The sequence below is a fragment of the Tachysurus fulvidraco genome, chromosome 2 (genome assembly GCF_022655615.1).
Source record: "Tachysurus fulvidraco isolate hzauxx_2018 chromosome 2, HZAU_PFXX_2.0, whole genome shotgun sequence".
Lineage (NCBI taxonomy): Eukaryota > Metazoa > Chordata > Actinopteri > Siluriformes > Bagridae > Tachysurus > Tachysurus fulvidraco.
In genome coordinates, this window is record NC_062519.1 from 27142256 (window position 1) to 27156077 (window position 13822).

The 13822-nt window shown below is 36.4% G+C and overlaps 1 protein-coding gene across 3 annotated transcripts; it reads left to right on the forward strand.

Annotated features, from left to right (window-relative positions):
• The first annotated feature begins 4266 nt into the window (after window positions 1-4266).
• On the forward strand, window positions 4267-13608 carry bsg (basigin). Of its 3 annotated transcripts, none has more exons than XM_027169786.2 (9): window positions 4267-4497; window positions 7439-7789; window positions 8625-8793; window positions 9298-9383; window positions 9541-9680; window positions 10772-11042; window positions 12124-12136; window positions 12248-12319; window positions 12436-13608. In XM_027169786.2, exons 1-8 carry the CDS (start codon window positions 4434-4436, stop codon window positions 12306-12308), a joined length of 1155 nt encoding a protein of 384 aa, XP_027025587.1. In that variant the 5' UTR covers window positions 4267-4433; the 3' UTR covers window positions 12309-12319; window positions 12436-13608. The 3 variants fall into 3 exon arrangements, with proteins under 3 accessions (XP_027025587.1, XP_027025586.1, XP_027025588.1); XM_027169785.2 differs by having other exon boundaries at window positions 4270-4497; window positions 12112-12136; XM_027169787.2 differs by lacking the exon at window positions 7439-7789 and having other exon boundaries at window positions 4274-4497; window positions 12112-12136.
• The last annotated feature ends 214 nt before the right edge of the window (window positions 13609-13822 follow it).

The following is a 13822-nucleotide window of genomic DNA, read 5'->3' on the forward strand; positions in this document are numbered from 1 at the left end:
AACTTTCTTCATTCTCACAGACACAGCAATCCTCCACTATCAAAGCCTCCTAATCAAAGTGTACAGGGGAGCAAAGCTGCTCCCACATCAGGCCTGAACCAATCTATAACTACCTACAATTGGCAATGCATACTTTTAGTCCATTAGCGTTTGCCACATTGCCTTGCAAGCAGTAAGTGATTAAATCCCAGGCCAAAGCTATAAGCCTGTCCTGTGTGTTGCTCCTTGATGTGTACAAATATATTGTTCGTGCCAATTATTTATTTATTTTATTTATTTATTTATTTTTATAAACATGGCATGTGAAAACTGTTTAACGTCGTAAACATCTTTCGTCTGTTTTATATTACTACTTCTGCAGGGTATTGTCCATTGTTCTGTATATATAACTAATTGGATCCTGGTACATTTTTGTTGAATTTAACAAGCCGTTAGGGTCAATTAACATCATATTCTGAAGGAGAGTGTTTATAGAGCTATTCCACAGTGGATGTCTGAAGTTCCTGATAAAATTATAACATTTTACAGAGTGTGGATCTGTTGTTTTACCTCTGCCAGTGCTTTTCTAGGTCAAAACGTTGTTTTTTTTTAAAGATATGTGAAACTGAGCTCGGGTGAGCTGACAGGAAAGATGTGATTGGCTAATGGAAAGTAAGGCAGAACCTCCTACTTGCAATCTAACATGTGTTTCTGAAGGAAGCAGAAACACAGTGTACTCTGAGTCTGGATGGATTTCTTACAAATAAGTCTCTGCAGCCTTAAATCTCCAATTCAGCAAGGGTTTACCTATGTCTCAAAAAAGTCTTCTAAATGTAACGGTTCTTAAATAGTTTACTGTAGTTTTTAACCTAATAAACAGATATTAATAAATCAGTGACACCCAACTATAATCTAGCATGGCACAGCACATTTTGGTCATTTTCCTCCTTATTGCCCTTTAAGACATCTATTACAAACAGTATATGATAATAAATGTCATATAATAAATTTTAAGGTGTCAATCCATCTCTCAGAAGGAGGGAATACAGTTAGCATAGATGTACTTGCACACATACCAGTGTAAATACAATGTGAAATGTGAACTAAACAGGTGAGAAGGAATTCCACATCAGGAAAAAGAGCATTACTAAGTGAGATGGATGTCCAGAACAAGTACTGTGTTTTCAAAGCAGTAAGCATAGGCACCCCCTTGTGGTCATGTGGTCCAATATTACAAGAATAAATGATGGGTTTATTCCAGTAGTTCCCAATTCTACTGCTCCTGTATTTGGTTATTTTTATGTTAGTAGTTTTTTAACTGATTGCATTACTCATAGAGTGTGAAGACAATTAATCAAGCAGAAAGGAGATAGGAGATATTTCAGCTCACTGTTCATTATAAGCCTGTGAAGATCACACATTTCATGTAGGATGACAGCCTTTGTTTTGTAATTGAGTCTAATCAGATGTTATCATAAAAACCCAGCTCATTATGAATCGAAGAGTTCATCAGCCAATACTTTGTTCATTCATCATCAGTACCACTTTATTTTAATCAGGGTCAAGGTGGATCTGAAGCCTATCCAATGATACGTATTACACCATTCACAAGATATCTGAATAATCTAATATGGTTAATTATGATGTATCTTTCAGCATTATGTTAAAGCAAATTAAACACAGGTCCTTAAAGTACAAACATAGAATATAGGCAGAAGTTCAAGTAGTATTTTATGTAGCGGACTCCAGACTCTTTGGTGAAGTACGTCAGCAGTTTAATAAACATAGGACAAGGAACACACACATCCTCAGGTCAACAGTCTGTCAGCTTACTCTGTTCAGCCACATTCAGAACTGAGAGAGTCTGGCGGCTGAGTCACCGATTGACGTCACTCAAACTTTAACTGCATATATTTTTCATTCTTTCCCAAAACACATTTTTTTCAGTACCATAAAAAAAAATTAGAACATATATGAGCTGGATAAGAACATGCTCCATATTCAGTTTCTTTCAAAATAAAATACATTAAACTTGCTGGAACACAACACTCTACTATAATAACCAGAACACAGCTTTCTCAAATCCCAGGACAGCCCTTGAGCCATTGTTGGGTGTTTTGGCAAGATTCTACCCTCTCAATTTCTCAGCTATAGAGTTGGCTTAAATTCTCCATCACTTTTATAGATTTGCCATATATAATAAATGTAAATGTCTGAAAATCATAAAATTACTAAACATTGGTACATGGAACACTTTCTAATAAGATTGATCAGACATTACAATGAAGGATCACATGGGAGTCTTTGGGAATGGGAATGTTTGTCCCTTTCTAAGAGTGTGAGATTAAGATTTACTTCCTGTTTCTGAAATGAATGGAGCAAAGTATACATACATGACTGGTTTATATATTGTGTTTTTTTTTTCCTTTATACAACATAATAGCAATAGGTTTTCTGGAATTTTTCTCTTGCATTGTTTTCTTTTTTTTATTCCTTTCTTTTTTTTGGCCTCATGCTGTACAGGAAACCTGAAATTTATACTAGTTGTGAGCGTGAGTGAGAGAGAGAGAGAGAGAGAGAGAGAGAGAGAGAGAGAGAGAGAGAGAGAGAGAGAGAGAGAGAGAGATAGGTCGTGTTTCCTGGAGTGATGGTTGAAAACAGTTGGATCTTGAAACTGTACCTGGTGTTTAGCAGTGCAAAGCAGTGCAAAGAGAGTGGACTGCACTCTTTAAATAACAGACAAATCAAGAACCCTTAATGTTTTTTATTTGTCCTTAAATCCCTAACACTTCTATATAGAATCCAGTTTACATCTAAGAAGTAGAAAGACTAAAGCTAAGAACCCTTAATTATACAACGCACTATAGAGTCTAAAAAGGCAGTTCGGGGATTTGACCTCACAATATTCACATTATTAGCACAGAACATTAATTACTATAGTCAACTGATTATTTGGTGGCATAATATTTTCACGATACCAAACTCTTACATAGATGACGGTATGGATGTCTTTTTTAAGGGAAAAGCTTCAATGATGATCATCCAGATATCTACAATATTTAAGAATTATTACATTACTGCCAGACTCAAAAGACTGCAAAATAAATAAGACTGTCCCCTTAAATAAACTTATTTTCAGTTAGCAGTCATTACCATTAAGACAATAAAACAAGAACAAGATAATATAGCTTGACAGGTGTGACATGTTATACAGTGCAAGCCTGTAAGGTGTAAGTGCAGAGTCAACGGGAAAAGGTGCTTAATACTGGGTTTGTCCATTGGTGCAAAGGAACCAAAAAAAAAAAAAAAGATTTTTAAAGTAATTAAAAAAATCTTTTAAAAAAGTAAACTTTAAAATTTACATTTTCCTTAATTCTGAACAAATTAATATACTATGACAAATGTGCAAACCATGAAACAAATATGGATTTATTAGGTTAATAAATTAACATGTTAATAAAAAATTACCTGTTCTCTGTTAGTATGTGCTGATAACAGACATTGCCACTAGATGGCAGCTTTTTTTTTTTAAAGCTGGGCTGGAAAATACCATTAGGCTCTCGGTTATTATCTAGCAAGGTTAGTTTTTATGACTGCTTTATAGTGGACTAGGTGGAGTTAAAAGACTTGTTAAAAATAATCTATTCACTCAGATTCACTCTCAAGAACATTCATAATTTCTTTTTAAATCCTTCCTATCCTTACAAAGAATAAAGCAGTATAATAAAGTTTGATTATCCTTATATGACGGAGTACTAAGGCATAAAGTTTGTTCATGTTCTGTATAAAGCAGTAGGTTGTGCAATAGTGGCATCAAAGTGCAGTTTGGTTTGTTTGTGCATTAAGACAAAATACAATCAGGCCATGAAGAAAGAGCCTGAAATACAGCTGAAATGGACTTTGGAGATTAATATACTACATATTATGCAGATTATACTTTAAAAAAAAACTCTTTAGGTTATGAATCTTTAGATATATAGATCTATAGCACTATATTATTATCTATATTAGTGATTGTATAAATAATTCACACCTGTTCTAGAGGTTCGGAATCAGAATCAGAAGCAGGTTTATTTATTCTTTCTACACGGTGTGCAGAAAGAAATAAAGAAAACAGATTATAAAAATTGACAAAAACGGTGACATTCCAGCTAAATATGCTTTTATGTGTAAAACAGCATTTGTTTGTGCTTTTTAAAAAATGTAGATAAAACCTTTTATTTTATTTATAAATAAAGAAAGCTGATGACGCAAGCACGTTTTTTGTGTGTATGTGTCTACGTGCGCGTTCTCGTGCACGTCAGGATCAAATAGAGGACAACGAGCGAACGGCTAGTCAGAAAGCATCGGGCGATTGAGTCGGCGCGCTTGTTTTGTACATTTGCGTCAAGTTTTATAAGTTATAGTACCGCATTTCGTTTGAGACAAAGAGCTAGCAAGCGTGAGGAGCCAACATGTTGTTGCTGTGGGCGCTTGGTGCTGTTTTGTTTAGTTTTCAGCAGGCCTTTGCGGGGACAGGTAAGAATTTTCAGCTCTAATCGCTGACCAGCCATCAGTCGATGCTACACATTAGCAGTTAGCTCTTTCGGTTGATTTTAAATGTACGTCACAACGAGCAATTTAATTTAATCGTAGATGAGTTGTGTAATGTATTAGATATTATATCGCAGTATTACTGAGCTTTAAACGTTAATGAAAGGATTTTCTCGCCAACAAAGACGTTTTATTTATGAGCTAGTTAGGTAGCTAGCCGTTTGCTAGCTAGCAACCTATTTAGCACGTTTTATTGTTTAAGTATAAGTACTACATTCATATATTTTACGCGTTCTTTTAATTATTACCGACTTTTCGACATAAATGTTAATATGTTGATTTGGATGAATATTAATCGCCTACGCATTTACTAAAGTGTCCTCTTTTACCATTTTAAAATCCCACTCCTGTAAAATCCCATTCCTGTAAGATTAGGTTGTGGTGTTTTTGTTATTGCACTCGTTGTAGCTGCCTACTTTAGGGCCGAAATATCTGTTTTTGATAAAAGCATATGGGGTAATATTTGCATACTTGACTAAACCGGTTTAGGCCAGTTTTCCAACCGCCTACATCCTATAAATCCTTACTTTCTAAGATCAGATTAAGTCAAAAACTTGTTGCTTTCATACTGTTGTCTGTATTGTTGACCATTGTTGTTAGGCAAGTTAAACGTGCTCGTTGCAGTAATCTAAGAAATCTAAGAACCTGTTGGAAAATGTACTTTTCAGTCAGGCTTCAGTCTTTAAAGGATTAAGTATAAGCTCATTAGAACTTTACAGAGCTGTGAATGGCCATGGAGCAGAAATGCATACCGGCTTGTTGCTAAACAGAAGAGGAGCAGAAAAATGCTGGTGATTAGGTCAGCCATGATCTGCTTCTGGACCTGTGTCTTACGTTTCTTTTTCTTTTAAGGATATATATATATATATATATATAATTATTTAGATCATTTATTCAGTGTTCATGTCATGACTACTTGTTTTGGCACTTGAAACAACGGCTAAGTGAATGTTTGTGTCTGTTAATCCCCTACCTAATCAGCCTTGCAATTAGAAATAGCAGCTGAGGTTAACACGAATAAACCCAGGCAGTCTGCATGCTGCTATGAACTGGAACCCAGTTTTGTTTTTGGAATCAGTCTTTTTTTCTTCTTCTTTTTTCTTCTTGTCATATTACACCCACCTTTGTGCTAGTAGAATAGCAGGTAAAAGTTGAGGTCATCTGAAGGCAGTGAGCTGAGGAGAGTTGTGCTGTAGTAGCTGTATGTCAGAATTAAAATTAGATTTTCCCTTGAGCCCTCTGTCTTCTGCTCAATGCAGCCTGGAAAATTGGGTTAACAAGAGCATGCAGGTATTTATCCAGAGCTGAATTGATTTGGTATCGTCAGCATGATGGCTGACTGACTAGTGGCTGCCATTTTGTTCAGGGGAACATTTCTCTCCGTAGAGCAGATTTATGCAACATTGTTGTACATCATAATCAGGAACATCCTGTATTTCATAACTAAGCTGTTTTAGCAGTTAACTACATTTTGTTTTGGTTCAGTCTAAGCAAAACAAAATGTGCTGTAGCATCCAAAATGGCACTTTTTACATGAAGGAAAAACATAAATCACTTTATATTTATATTAATGTTTCGGTCCACTTTTTGTACACAAACATTAGTCACTGATGTAAATTTGTTTCTCTGTAGAGATGAGTATATTTCTTAACTCAGGCTGTGTTCTGTGTGTATTTTATCAAATATTTGTTCTCCAGCCTGTAACTCACTTGCAAAAATTAATTCACTGTCACACTGTAACTGAGTTTGACATGAAAAATTATATAGAAACACAGATGCCTTATGAGTGCTCTTGTTCAACAATATTTCAACTGGTTAATAAGACAAACAGGATGAAATATATCAATCATTTACTCTGGACCAATTTTGAGAACAATTAGCATTCAACAGGAAAAAAAAGTCCATTATAGTTTTAAAACTACGTAGCCAAATGCTAATGTAAGGAAGTGAGTAAGTCATAACCTTTGGTTATTAAGGTTGTTTACTGAGGTCTGAGCTTATGCTTTTAATTTTGTAAAGGTAACCTTTAGTAACGGTCACATATTCAGCCAATTCCAGTTTAAAGGCCAAGTGATATTCAATCACGTACACCGGCTGCTTCCTAGCTTACTGGTTGGAACGTGCAGAATAATCTACTGAATACCATTCCTCTGGTTATACAGCTGAACCTTATCATTTCATCTGTGAAATGTATTGGAAAACTGTGCATAGTCTCCACAATATTGAGAGAATCTTGCAGTTTGAAGTTGCACTAGACAACACATTTTGTCAAGAACTCGTGTTCTTAGTATTGATGTTGAAGTTTGTTTATTAATTGGAGACGCATGTCCTCCCAGTAGTTCCACTGAACTAACTCCATAGGGGTTTAGACCAAGCCTACCTTTTGTGTGCAGGCTTTTTCCTAAAACAAACTGAAGCCTCCAAGAATCATCGGAAGAGTTCTGAGTTTCCGTAAAACTGAAACAATATCACCATGGTGTGACCTTTTTATTCTTGAGAAAAAACATTAGTTACAGTTTATTTTCCACCTTGTTCTGAGTTTCTCCCCACATTTTACTCCATGCCCTGGCTGTTGTCTTTGCTTTTCAAGATCTGTTTTCCATTTTAAATTTGGGCGTCATGTAGCATCTATGTTCGTGCTAGCCAGCATTTGTTCTTGCACAGTAATGCCCAAAATGTAGAAAGCATTGTTATATCTTGCATTACTTTCTTTGTTCTAACCATCTCTTCTTCTTTTGTGTTTTTGTTCTCTTGTGCCTTAAATAATACTTGTTAAACATTACCATCATTATTATTCATCATTCCATTTAATTGCTTATTTTGAAACCAAAATTGATCCTTGCCACTTAATATTGTTTATGGACAGCGGGCTTCATAAAGTCCCCCATGTCCCAGACAAAGCTGGTCGGTGACAGTGCAGTTATGCACTGTGAAGTGATAGGGAACCCCATCCCAGAGATACAGTGGTGGTTTATAGAGGGGGATGAGCCCAATGAGACGGCCTCTCAGCTCTTTGAAGGAGCTCAGCACGATCGTGTGCGCATCAACACCACCTACATCCAACATGGTGCCAGTACCCTGCTTCTCTTCAACCTCTCTTTTGACGACACTGGTGTTTACGAGTGCCGCGCTTCCAACGACCCAGACCGCAACGCCCTGAGGACACTGCCCAAAGTCAAGTGGATCCGCTCACAGGCCAATGTTATTGTGTTTGAAAGTGAGTGGTGAGGTGTAGAGGAGCAGCCCACATGTAGAGGATGTGAAGCCCTTAGATTCCAGTTCTTACCCATGTATTGCTCCTCCTGTGCCTTCCCTTCAACCACAGACTGGCCCATCGAAGTTACTGTACCCGAGTTAGCAAACTAAACATTTAAGTGTATAAAGTATAGCTACTACTGGAATTATGCTCCATTTTGTTGTGTGTGCGTGTACAAACAATGCTTAGGTGGACGGTGTTCAGGTCTCCCTACTACTCATCTTTAAACAGTACATGCTAACGATTTCATTTGAAATCCAATTATACCATTGAAGTATATGAAAAGGGCCCATAAATTATTTGCTGTTCTTTTTTAATTTATAATACTTTTTATATAACTTGCATTGTTTTAGATTATTAAAATTAATTTTATTTTTTTAAACATTACCTGAATTCCAGTCCACTTCTTGGTTGGTTGCCCCTCATCCCCCATCACCTGCATTTTTTTTTTTTTAGCATGCCACTAATATAGCTTCCATTTCTGACCTTTAGAAGGTTCGAGTTCTCCTTTTCTCCCCCCAGCCCTTTTTTTTTTTTTTACTTCTGAACATTTGACAGCTTTGTGCCTTTTGATATAAACTGAAATAATTATACAATTAAATGCAAATATTATTGTTTCTGGACCTGTATGACATTAATTTTCTTGAGCTTTATCAGATGTTAAAGAATGTGCCTTGCAGGATAGGCCATGCTTGTTAGTATTGTCCACTGATTAGTCTGGCCTATGTAATTCCCTACCAGCAGATTTATTTAAATGTCTAATTAATAAAAAAAAAAAAAACTTGTTCATCTGCAGAGCCTGTGATTGTGACTCTTCCAAAAGAGGTGAACAACCAGACCTCTGCCACACTCAGCTGTAATTTTACCAACCCTGCGTCTCCAGTCACAAGCCGCTACTGGAAAAAAAATGGCAAGACTCTTGAGAACACCAAGAAGGATGGACCAGAGCTCTACACTGAGTACACGTATGTTCTCATCCAGTATTATAGAGCTTCTGCACTATATTACACTGACCTAATATTTAATGGCTATTTCATATTACAAACTAATTAATCTTTAGAATGCCAAAACCTTTACTAGAGACTGAAGGTTTCAAGCTGTTCTATGCTTGGTAGAGATGGTGGATACTGAAGGGCTTTCTCATGCAGACAAGAGCTGACAGGGTTAAATCACTGCAGCACTGACTGTAATTCTTTCATTGGTGCTTAATAGACATAAGAATGTTGTAGCTATGGGGATGTTCTGGAGAATTGCCAAATGGAAGGCGTTTATTTTAGACAGCGGCTTATCGACCTTAATCGGAGAGAATATTGAAACTTAGACTTGTTTTGGTTTATTTTCCAACTCCGATAAACTTCTAGTCACTTCAGGCATTTAAGGATAGGATTTGGGCCCTTCTTTGGCCATACAAAATATTTATGAACCTCCTAGAACTAGAAACTTTTATTGTTTTCTCTTCTCTGTTGCAGCATTTTGAAGATTGAGACCAACTCTGGAAAATATTCGTGTGTCTTTGTGTCTGAGACACCAGCTGAAGCATTTATCGAAGTGAAAAGTGAGAGTGTTTAACTTTGTTTGGCAAGTAGGCCTCAGCAGCAGCACAGACTTTGTAGTGTAAATTGAACATTAAGTACACTTTTGAGTGCATGGTTATATGCTTTAGATTTAGAGATTGTAAAAATAATAAATTAACCAATGTTTCTTTTTTGCAGGTTCTCCTCATATTTTGGCACACAAGCACTCTGAGAACGCTAATGAGAATGACAAGGCAGTGCTGCTATGTGAGTGCCACAGCTACCCCCTGATCACTGACTGGTTTTGGGAGAAAACCGATGATTCTGGCCAGAAAACGGTATGTTAAGCTTAAAATGTGCCGAGTTGCATTGAGTCACATTTGTTTAGATGAACGCTTATGTAAACAGTGCTGCTTAAATGTTTGCAAACCCCATGAGCAGTTCAGAGTTTTCTGTTTTAACAGGTTTTCTTATTTTATCACCAGTTTTTTCTGTTAGATGGATTTTTATTAATTGAATGTGATTTTTTATTTATTTATTTATTTATTTTATATATATAAAGGGAATAGTGGGAGTTGCAAAATAAATATATGGAATTGGCGTATGTGCAAAATTAATTGAACCCCGAGCTGTATTGGCCAAGTCAAGTGGGTAAAAGATTCAGGTGAAACAAGATTGGATGCTTAATCAGTTTAGAAGACTAATCAAATAAGACATCCCTAGCAAATGGGTTGGGCAACAGTGATTAAAAAAGAAACCAACCAAATCACTTTAGTGCCAAGGTTTACCTACAAAGCCCAACAAAGCTAAGGAGATATCTGAGGACATCAGGAATAAGGGGGTGATGGCCCATCAGTTTGGGGAAGGCTATAAGACTATCGAATGATTCTAGCTTCATCCACCCACTGTGGACAAATCAACTACAAATGGAGGGCATTCAAAATGACCACCACTCTGCCAAGAAGTGGTCTCCCAAGTTCGGATCTCAATCCAATCGAAATATTGTGGCTAGACCTGAAGCCAGCCTTACGTGCCAGTTACTCGTCAAGCCTCTCTTAAGTGGTGGAGTTCTGCGAGAAGAATTGAGCAGAAATCCCTAAGCACAGATATGAGACTGGGCTGTGGTTACATATGAAATTTGGTTGATTATAATGGCTGCCTCTTAAAAAAAAAAAAAAGTGAAACAAACTACTAATTTGGGTTCACAGACTTCTGCAAAAGTCAAATTTTCAATTTGAGAGATAGCACCTGTTGAATAAATAAGGTCCATGATTTTTAGTCAAATTGGGGTTTGGATGTACATTTGATAAGGTTATTTTAATATTTTTACACAAAAACAACGATCATGTCTGGAGGCTTCATAAACCTTCAAGCAGTACTGTTTGAGTATTTTAATCAAATGTAAACTGTTGATTTCTTTGTCACTTAGTCCATCGTGAATGGTACTGGGAGGTATATAATCAAAAGCACACCATACAATTCCACACTGACCATCGAGGAACTGAATAACGAAGATGCAGCTAACTATATGTGCTCTGGAATGAATGAGCTGGGAAACGCAACCGATAAGATCCACCTACGTGTGCGTAGCCGTTTAGCTGCTCTCTGGCCATTCCTTGGTATTGTGGCTGAGGTCATCATCCTTGTCACCATTATTTTCATCTACGAGAAGCGGAGAAAGCCTGATGAGATTACCGACGGTATGTGTCAGTCACCTGGTTTATACCTGATTTTGCTTGCAGCCCACTGTGAATGTACAATGAATGTATGTGTTACTGGTGATCAAAAAAAAAAAACCTTTTAATGATGCCCGTTTTTGTTTCATCATGTTTTTTTGCATTCTTGTGTATATATTTTTGTTATATCTTGGAAAAGTACTTGCAGTGATTTAGTTGGGTCTGTGTTTTATTTACGTTGTTTATTTCTCTGTTCGCTGCTGCTTTTACGTTGTGGTAAGTGTTCAAAACTGCATGTCAGGCTGAAGTGGTTTTTTCCAGACTAGGAACAAGGAGCAGTTTTTTGAAGTCCAGATGCGCTTCTTGCTTAGAGTAGCTGCTGCTAGAAATGGTGAAAAGGGGAACAGCTCTTTCATTGGTTCTTGGGAGAAGGGGGTTTTAAAGAGAAATTTATGGTCAAATGATTTCCTCTCGGATAATGTGGTTTCAACCATGTCCAATGAAAGGGCTAAAAAAAGTCACACCTGACAAGATTTGATTATTTGGAAAAATAACATGTAACATTTCAGGGCTCAGGAGACGTTTAGCAGCATCATTGTGCATGCTCTTTGCATCATACTCTCATTGCATGGGTAACGCTGGTGAATTGAAGTCTCTCACCTCTTTTAGACAGAATTTATCTTCAAGTAAAATATGGTGGGATGACTTGTTCAGTAATATGGGCCACTGTCTGGGGTTTTGAGATTGCATGAAATATTTCCTTGGGTCAAGCTCTTCATATTTGTTTATGATGATGATGCATGAGTTAACTGCATTGTGCATGAACTATTAAGTGTTTGTTATACCACGCACACCATGGGAATAATTCTTTTAAGTTGTTGTTGGGCAGGTTGGTAATTTAATACATTTTTAAAGTGGTAGACATACACTAAACTGTGTGCTGATTTGCTGTCTTTAAATATAACACAACCATGCTTCTGATAACTTGACATTTCTAAATCTAAAACCTGACCAGATATTTTCAATTGCTTGCCAAAATCTGACAAAGTTGTGTATTGTTTTTCTCCTCGTTGGGCTTTCCGTCTGACTTCAGATGATGACTCAGGATCAGCCCCTCTGTAAGTCTTTCATTATTTTTTCACTAATAAAGTTTTAGCACACTCAATGAATTCACCAGTGACTTAAAGAGGAAACTGAGGAAGCACATTGCTAATGTTCTGTGTTTTCAGGAAGAGCAACTCCGCTGCAAACCACAAAGACAAGAATGTGCGACAAAGGAACTCCAACTGAGAGATAACTTGGTAAGTTCATTCAAAGCAAAATAGCACACACTGTTCCCTAAAGGGCTTTTTAGGATCAAACAGCAATGTTTCAAAGCACACCATGTACAAAGACTTGTATTTCACTTTCTTTGTAGGAGTCCTGATGACTACTAGTCAAGATACAAGAAAAGCATGAAGTTGCTGTGTGGCTCCTTAAGATCGAATAATCGCTTTCTGCTTGAGTGTAAAATGTCTTGAGATATTGATTTCTTTGTTTTCATTCTTTCCAGGTATTTCCTCTCTGTATTGTGCTGCCAGCAAACGTGTTTTTAAAAAGTGGGCTTTGGGTGGGTGGGGTGGGTGCATGCATGATTATTCTTGCTGTTGTAGTGAAACCCTTTTTATGTGGGAATGAACAATTGATGGATTTTTTTCTGTCTGCTTGCTCTACTGTGCCACACAACTTTAGCTTGGAAGCCAAACTATTAGCATTGTGATCAGCTACACCCTGCCTCTGAAATTAACTTGGATTCTGATTGCTCCTGTACGAATTAGAATTTTTTGTATGGATCTGCTTCAGCCAGTTTGAACCATATTTGATAATTTGATACACAAGCTATTATAATTCTACTATAAATAAACACACAAACACACACGTATGTGTCTGTTTTGCAGGCTGGGATAGCAGAGGTTCAGTGTCTTCAGCTATTCTTTATGCTTTTTAGATTTTGTTGGCAGTCATTTTTATTTTTTATGGTGCGCTGTGCTTACATTTTAGTCATGGAAATATTATATTATCTAACTATTATTGCGGCACACAACCAACCAGATGTTATTGTTGTATATCCAATTGCACTGTTAGCTAACTACAGAATGCCACTTTTCTTTGCTTAATTCCTGTTTCAGACTAATGTTTTTGTCCAAGAAACAAATTTGTTTTAAGGATAATGCTTTTTAATTAAGGGCAGTGTTTTTGTTTTGTTTTTTGTTTTGTTTTTTTGTATAAAACAGTAACAATACATCAAAGAGGACCAAGCATGAACAGTGCCATTTACTACTTGGATAATAATCTAGAATCCACTACTAATCCAGACTAAAGCTAATTTTTAGATCTATAATTATAGAAGCAAATGTGCAATTGAGTTGAAGTACAGTATTTGTCCTCCCTATAAGCAATTCTATATAAAAAATTGACTTTCATGCCATTTCTTTGAAAAGGAATATAAGAATTTGATCTGATGTAAATTATTTTGCCTGACACACATGAAATTTAAAATGTCAGCTTTACTGACTCACACACTGAATAAAGTTATTTGGTTTGACTTTAACATCAGACTGGTCTGTTGAATCTGATCAAATGCTACATTTCTAAAATATTTCTTGTGTGAAATTTGTGACCATTTTTGTAGCAGTATTTGGAAATTAGATTGTCACTGTTAAAGGAATATTACAATGAAATATATAATTACTAAAAATCTGCATAACATAGTTTCAAGGGAAAATGTATAAGAATTGCACAATAAATCTTCAGTAATGTACACA

Excerpts from the sequence above, each read along its gene's own strand:
- bsg (XM_027169785.2), top strand. The coding sequence starts at position 4,434 with ATGTTGTTGCTGTGGGCGCTTGGTGCTGTTTTGTTTAGTTTTCAGCAG. Across the intron at positions 9,384-9,540 it reads AGCATTTATCGAAGTGAAAA|GTTCTCCTCATATTTTGGCA; the intron begins GTGAGAGTGTTT and ends TCTTTTTTGCAG. Across the intron at positions 11,043-12,111 it reads GCCTGATGAGATTACCGACG|ATGATGACTCAGGATCAGCC; the intron begins GTATGTGTCAGT and ends GTCTGACTTCAG.